This window comes from Glycine max, chromosome 13, assembly GCF_000004515.6.
Source record: "Glycine max cultivar Williams 82 chromosome 13, Glycine_max_v4.0, whole genome shotgun sequence".
NCBI classification, from domain to species: domain Eukaryota; kingdom Viridiplantae; phylum Streptophyta; class Magnoliopsida; order Fabales; family Fabaceae; genus Glycine; species Glycine max.
The window spans coordinates 31,186,653-31,195,085 of NC_038249.2; the positions used below are offsets into that span (position 1 = coordinate 31,186,653).

Below are 8,433 nucleotides of genomic sequence, written 5' to 3' on the forward strand. Positions count from 1 at the left end.
TAATTCAAATAATATATAAATATAATCAATAACAAAAAATAAATAAATAAAGAATTCAATTATATTTTTAGTTGAATGAATATTTTTATCTTTGCTATTTAATTATTTAACTATTAAACTAATAGATTAAAATTTTCAAAAATTATAACAATAAAATTTTTAATATATATTATATATATATGTTTGGACAAAAAATTACTATATATGAAAAAATATAATGATGATAGGTATGGATACTAGATTAATTTGATATCTATCTTCATTTTTGCTTAAAAGTTTGAATAATACCCATATCTAAATCCAGACTCTATGGAAGTAGGTATTTTCTATCAAGTTAAGACGGTTTCATGGCTGTATCTGCGAGTATGTAATTATTTGTTATATGTAATTTGACTACAACAGGTAAAATAGTAGTAGTCGTAGAAAGTTTTCTCTCTTGTTTTTCTCCCATAATCCTCTTTGTGTGGGTGGTGCAAGTGCAACAAACACACACAAACTCTATCTCCTGGGAGACAAACTGCAAGTCTAATCTCTGACTCTACCTTTGCCTTTCCCTTTCGCCTTTAATTAGCTTGCAGGGGGTAATTTCTTGACTTTCCTCACACTTTGGCTTTCTAATCCTTTTACCTCGAAACTTATATGGCTCTCCATTCCCCCACATAATATATATCCACATTCTCTCTCTCTTACACACACTTATGCACTCTATATTCTTATATATTATCACCAAAGAATCAAACCATATATCACCAAATTAAATTTCTTTTCTCCCACATCAAACATCATTCACTATGACAGATCCTCAGTCCAATTTGTTCCATGAATGGTTCAACTTCATGCTCCTCCATCCTCACTACTCCTCCTCTTCTCAATCCAATTACCCTCTTGCTAATAATTACTCAAACAACAACAGGTTTGGAATTCAATTACAACAAGGAGCACCCTCATCTTCATCTTCATCTTCATCTTTCTATGCAGCTCCTCCTTCTTCCCCTCCTCTTAGAGTGGCCCTTCCTCTGATCAACAAGATAAGCCTCAAAAGTAGTGAGCAGCACCAACAAAATGAAACCTCCTCAAATGTTTTAGAGGAGAAAGAAGAGGATGAGAAGAAAGTGGACAACAACAACAAACATCATGAGAGTGGTGAAGATGCTGATGAAGAAACTGTGACTGTTGCCCTACACATAGGGCTTCCTAGAATGGATACTTCCTCTTCTTCTGATCTGGGGCCACCAAAGGTGGTCTCGACAACTTGTATGGAAATTGGTGAAAAAGGGGAAGTGAACATGATTTCTGAACACCCTTTGGATCATAGATTGAACAAGGGTCAGTATTGGATTCCCACCCCTTCTCAGATTCTCATTGGTCCTACACAGTTCCCATGTCCTGTGTGCTCTAAAACTTTCAACAGATACAATAATCTTCAGGTACGGTGTGGTCTCATTTGCTCTTTGGTGTTTAAAATAAAAAATGATTCATGTATCATTAGTCTTAGTCTGACATAAATTAAAAAGTAGTAGTAATCAGCTACCCCTCTTGTCTTGTGTCTGTGCTTTTCTATTGCTTTTCCTAACTTGTTTATTAAAATGTCTTCAAGTTTTCAAGTTTTTGTTTGTAATAATTTTTAAGTTTTTAACATTGAATCAGATCAGATATAGGTCCCCTCCTTGTGTGTTTCATCATTTTTGTTTCCTGTGTGTATGTAGCCCTTTTGCATGGTCTTGTTTTGTTTTTTGTTCTTTGTATCTGATCAACGTGCACTATTTGGTCTCGATCTCAGTACCTTAATTAAGATTTTGTTTTCTTTGAAAACTTGGAGTCTCTCTTGCTATTCTGCTTTTATGTCACCTAGAACATTGTGCTGCACCAGACTGCAAAGTGCAAAATGAATTGAAAGTAAAACAAATTATTAATAACAATGCGTCTCTCATCAGGATTCAGATGTTCCTCGTCAAAAGCCTGAACTCACTACAGCCTTTTCAAAGCACTGCAAACGGTAAAAAGAAAATAAATAAAATAAAATTATTATTGATAGACTTGTGTGTGATGAGATCATTAATAAAGAGGCACAGTCCCACACACCCCAGACAATTTAAGTAGAATTAAGAAAACATAATTTTATTATAACTGAACAAGTTAACCATTTTGTACAAATTGTACGAACTTTGAGTTACTGCTAACTTTGTCATCTTGTTGTGGAAATTAGAAATTAATTAGTTGAAACGTTGGCTGGGAAAGTATGTTACTTGCCTTTCAAATTGTGTACTTTGCTTTCTATATTTTTATCATATGGCCTTCCAAATTTGCATATGAATATGAAAGCCAAAAGAATCAAGGTTCATTTTGTACCTTCAGTCTTCAAGTTTATGATAATTAATCACTATATGATTTCTCTAGTCAATTATTTTCTAGGGAACTATGAAACTAATTAAAGCCCGTGGAATTTACATATGCATCCATATATATGTTCAGTAAAACTCAAATATTGTACATGCCCCTTAGTTTCTCTTTCTGCAAAACTGGGTTTAAAATTTGTAGTTGTATATATGAAGTAATTGGAAGCAAATTAGAACCTTTAATTGATTATTATAAATTTCATAACTAAGCATGCTAAATCTAAGATACAACAGAACACGATTTCATTCTAGTGCATACTTTTTTTTCTTCTTCATAATCAAAGATATTATTATTTAAAGTATAAGGGTACTCTCTAACCCATTTATAAAATTATCAATAGCCATCATTTTATTATTTTATTTAGACTTTAGAGTATAAGGAATACTCTTAACACATATGAATCAATAAGCAAATAACCATCCGTTTGAATAATTATTCTGAATACATTCCCAGGGGCATGTGCATCATTCAAGTGCATGCCCATTAACACTGTTAATTCTGTTTCTCTGATGACTTAATTTCTTTTCAGATGCATATGTGGGGACATGGATCTCAATACAGAAAGGGACCTGATTCTCTAAAAGGAACACAACCAACAGCTATGCTAAGGCTTCCATGCTTTTGTTGTGCACCAGGTTGCAAGCACAACATTGACCACCCAAGAGCAAGGCCTCTCAAGGATTTCAGAACTCTTCAAACACATTACAAGAGAAAGCATGGCATAAAGCCCTACATGTGCAGAAAATGTGGCAAAGCATTTGCAGTGAAAGGTGATTGGAGAACTCATGAGAAGAACTGTGGCAAAATATGGTACTGTTTATGTGGATCTGATTTCAAACACAAAAGGTCCCTAAAAGACCACATCAAGGCCTTTGGCTTTGGCCATGGATCTTTTGGCATTGATTGCTTACAAGAAGAAGATGAAGCAGCCTCTGATATTGAACATGATGGAGAGAGTTCAATGTGAAACTTTAATTTGAAAAATATATAAAAGGGTGAACTCTTTATATATCCAAATTCACTTATACATGCTTGTAATCGACTGTCTAGTCGAATTGACCTAGTGTCTACTTTTCTGTTTTTCGGTTTTAGTTTTTCATAATTATGTGGGTTGCTACCTTCATTTTATATAATTAGCATTATATGTACTATTTTAATTATGATTCTCCCCTCCTCTTTCTTCACGGGATCCAGTGTGTCATGCTTAAACGTAGTTAATACACCCAATCTGGAGATTATATATATAAATGTACTGTTTAGTCTCTAGGGCTTGTGTAGAATTAATTCCAAATGAGCAAAATCACCATATGGAAGTGTGAATTACTTTTGTGGAATACTTTTTTTTAATGTAGATTTGTATATGATTGTATTATGCAAATTTTTGTGTTTGTCATTTCAGTATAAATCTCTATAAAGTGATAAGCAAAAAAAATTCTAACCATTTTATCATTTTACAAGACAACCCTCCATATTGTCCTACTATTCAGAGAGAAGAATTCTAACATCATGTACGTGCAACCGCAGCATCACGCCTCAGAAAGAAGTGTATACACAGATCAGTACTTAGATCATAATTAAGTATCGGTGGTGGCACTGTTTTTCTAATTATTGGGGCATCAATTTTTGTTACTAAGATAAAATGTATATGGTTATAACATTGAAAAGCCAACAGAAGTTACTTAAATGAACTAACAGTTAACTAATTTTGATTCAAGAACAATATTATTAGTACTGATGATGGTATTATTTCTAAATTTTGTTTCCAAAATTATTGACTTTAATTTGTTTGGGATTTTGGCTAATACACTGTTTTTAAATATTTTTATTACTACTTTGTATATTTTAAATTAAAAAATTAATTGTCTCAAAAACAAGTGACTTTTTAAAAGATATGTTGTTGATCTTTCAGAGAACAAACTAATATAATGAAAGTGTTTAAAAAAAGGATGTTGTTAATATTATTATTCTTTTATTCATTTTGTGATTTTCAATTTAAAAATGTTAAAACATAATAAAAATTCTATTTTTCATAAATCCATCACCATATCAACATGGCGGAAAACAAACCAGTAATAATGCTTATTGGCTTAATTATCCACTAGTTCCTACCATAAAGCAAGATCAGTGGATCACCGACTTAAGCTCAATAACATCCAAATGTTTATTTTCTATAGGCAACCTATTGCCATAATGCCATGAATTTTAAATACATATATGTGTAGTAAGCAAATTAAGTTCAATGTTTCGTGGCAAAAGGTTTGCCAAAAGAGGATGAATATTAATTATACATATATATGTGTAATAAGAAAATTTACAATGTTTCGTGTCCATGCGAGCATAATCGTTGCCCCTAAGTACCAGAATTCAATTCAAAGTCATGCATGTTAAAAGTAAATCAATATATACTTTAGATCTTGTTGAAATATTGAAGTAATAGCTGAAAAGTGAAATGCTGATCTTCTATAGATTGTAAGGCAGGCTTCTTTGCTTCTTAAAAAGGTTATTACATTAAAGCGTAGCTGGTTTCGGTTGAGTGTGCCCATACGCCACTGTTTCTTTTTTTTTTTTTTTTTACTACAATCAAAAGATTTTATTTAAGAAAGATAGCCAACTTTTAGTACGTACAAAATGTACCAAAAAGTTAGTCACAATAACAAATAGGTACATGCACCACAGTAAATTGGAATGTTATAATTCCAATTATTAGGTTTAATGTGTTGCTTTGAAATATATACCTTTAAAAAAATTGATGCCACTAAAATGTCAATGGTAACAAAAAGAGTAAACCAACATTTGTTATTATTTATATGAATCAACGACAAATACAAGAGAATTCACAACAACTAACAACTAACACATTCTTCTTAATTGAGTTAGATTTTTTTTTTCATATATTAGTCTTTGAAAGTGTATAACGTTATTACATTAGTTCTTGAAACTAAAAATTTCAAATAAGTCCCTAAGTGCATTTCATCCATTACATATATTAGTCTATTTTTTTTATTAAAAAAAAAGTGATTTAAGGGATATTAACATATGTTAATGAGTCAAATGATAGTATAAAGTGACTAAGTTTAGGGACTTAGATGAAATAACTATTTTGACCTATAAGGCATTATCTTTTAAACTCTTTTCTCTCCTCATTTTTCTTACTTTCTCCTGGACTATTATCTTAGCAGCTGCCTGGTCGTGTGAATCAAAATATAGAAACATGAAAAATACAAGGAAAGTTGAATTGTATTTCTTAAAAAAAATTGCAAACTTTTTAACAAAACATGGTATCGTCTTATAAAAGAACGTGTTTAATTAAGCAACAAATAACAAAGAACAAACAATATTTTTTAAGAGCTTAGTTTTATCAAACCTTTTAAAAATGAGTGTTTAAACTAAAACAAAATTCTTGGTTGGATAAAGACAAATAAAACAAGATATCAATACAGTTTTTGTCTCTATTATTAAAATTATGTGCAAATATTATTTCTCAAGCCACTTCTAGCTCAACCCAAAGTAATTTTACAAAACTCAAGTATTTTTTTATGGGAAATGCTTTTTGGTACGAAATAAAGTTCGTATTATAAGTACGAATGATGTAGTGCTTGGTTTGATTTATAACCGTAATTAGTTTCTTTAATTTTCTTGTGTTTGAATATTTTGCATAATTTAAAAGGGCGCGCCCTTCTTAATTATTGTATAAAACTATTGATTCTGCGACGGAAGAAAACCTCTTAAAAACTTTAGAGTCGAATTGCAGAATGAATTTTCAGATTTTCAATAGATAGAGCAAACTGAAGGAACCCTTTTATATATCTATCATCTCTAGCATCTGATTTGTTATTGCACATTTTTCATTTTCACGGGAGTTTTTATGGAATGCAATTCTTTTATCAAATTAGGTGGTTTCACATAATTATATACCAAATTAAGTGGTTTAAAAAACTATTGATCAAAGATTGGGAATTTTAACTTTTGACATTAATTATAATAATAATTAATATAGAAAAATTATTTTTTTTATTGATTATAGTTATAATCAATGTAAAAAATATCTTTTTTCATCGATTGTAATTATAATCGATATAAAAAATTACTTTTCTACATTAGCTTAAATAAATAATTTTTCAAACCACCTAATTTGATATATAATTTTAGAAATTACTTAGTTTGGATATCAATCATCAACAAAATATCAGAGCCTAAAAATCTTTAATGCCTTGAAGTCACTTTGAATGCATGTTTACATGTTAGTTTTTTTAACTTTAGCACTTCAAATCTTCAGCTATTTATAATCTTTATTAAAAAAAAACCGTCATGACTAAATGACATTTTTCTTACCTTTCATTTTCATTTGTCTGTAAAGATATTTGTTGAAATATTTAATGCATGTCACTAACTTATCAAACTAATTTAATAAAGCATCCTTCTAATCCTTCCTTTATTGAACTCACTCTCAATATCTTGTGCGAGAGATCAAGAGTCACCTTTTGTGCCCTCAAATACATTACAACTTGTTTTGATATGTCTGTTTGTGGAATAGGTAATTTTTTCAATTGACTTTTTTTCTCTTTACTCTTTAATAAATCCTATGATAGATGAAGAATAAAAAACATTTTCCGCACAATGATCAAATCATTTAATATAATCATAAATGCATAAACTTAGCATGTGTTAGGCTATCGTCTGACGGACAGATGTAAACACATACCCCACTTTCGGTCTGATATGTGATAAGGTGCAAATTTCAAAACTTAATATTTGTTTGCATTAATCAAAACAAATGCCAAATGACTCAAAATCCTTAAACTTTATTAAAATAAAGATATGTAATAGTATAAAATAAGGAGACAAAAACAAAAACTAATTTTGTTGTCATGTAGTCCCACTCATTTTGTATTGTATCACCTGCAAATACTGGTGGGATGGGCCACAATGATTCTACGATTAAAACAGCAATTTGGCCATATTCACTTTAGTAAAGGATGAGATCCAAGAAGATTAGAGGGGCATGTTGGATTGTTGGTGCCACAAACTTAATGTGATGGAAGTTCATTATGTTCCCCCACTTCAAGGTAATGAACATGAATCTGAATATGGCAGTTTGGTTGGAGGGACCCGACATGCACATGCATGCATCAGTTTCTAGACTTGGGCTAGGCCTCATAGTGGAAATTAAATATATCAGCCTAAAGTCCAAGCATGCAGAAAACGTGTCTAGATCGCATTAAGATCATGATCATTTGAGAAATGTATAATTTGAATCAAGAACTTTGTACAAATTTGAATCTATATAACGGTTGGAAATTATCTCTCGATACATTTTAGAAATGAGTCGATCGCACATTCATAATATTATTGCTTAAAAATAAATCAAGAAGTCATTTAAACTTTGGATAACATTATGAGAAATGCTTTGTCTCTAATTTCTCACCACTCTACTTCTTTCTTACTTGAAAGACCAAGTCCTCACTCAGGTGACCACTGTGAAACATGTGAACATTGATCTCAAGGTTCGACAAGAACAATAAGCAACGTCGACCAACACACACACCCTGCAAGAGTGTTTGTCCTTTCTTTCTCCTACTTAGAAAGTAGAACTCAAAGATTATAACATATTTTAATATTATGGGTTACCGAGTCAGTAGTCACACCACACACGCTCTGCATCAGTGTTTTGTCCTTAATTTATTTCCCATATCTTATATCTTTATTCTGAAATGTTAGAATTCAAAGATTTTAATAGTATGGCTTGGAATACCGAGCGCTGTAAACATCAGGGGGGAGATTATGTTACATTTGTGATAGAAACTCAAATGTGAATTTTTAAAAGGTTAGAAAATTTTGGAAGCAGTTAGTTGGACTATTCCAAAATTGACTAATTTAGTTAAATAAACTTTTAAGTTAAAAAATTCAATCTAATAAATTCTGATGTCCTTCATTTTGATTATTATGCGGTGTGGTGACAACTGAAGAGTGGTGTAGTCAACCTTAATTTCCACTTTTCCTTTCGTGTTCATCAAATAATTGCATATAAATCAGTCC

At 31.0% G+C, this 8,433-nt stretch overlaps 1 protein-coding gene across 1 annotated transcript; it reads left to right on the forward strand.

Annotated features, from left to right (window-relative positions):
• Positions 1-604: 604 nt before the first annotated feature.
• LOC100799060 (zinc finger protein WIP2) lies at positions 605-3,530 on the forward strand. The gene is made up of 2 exons (XM_003541565.5): positions 605-1,427; positions 2,927-3,530. Exons 1-2 carry the CDS (start codon positions 792-794, stop codon positions 3,362-3,364), a joined length of 1,074 nt encoding a protein of 357 aa, XP_003541613.1. The 5' UTR covers positions 605-791; the 3' UTR covers positions 3,365-3,530.
• Positions 3,531-8,433: the final 4,903 nt, after the last annotated feature.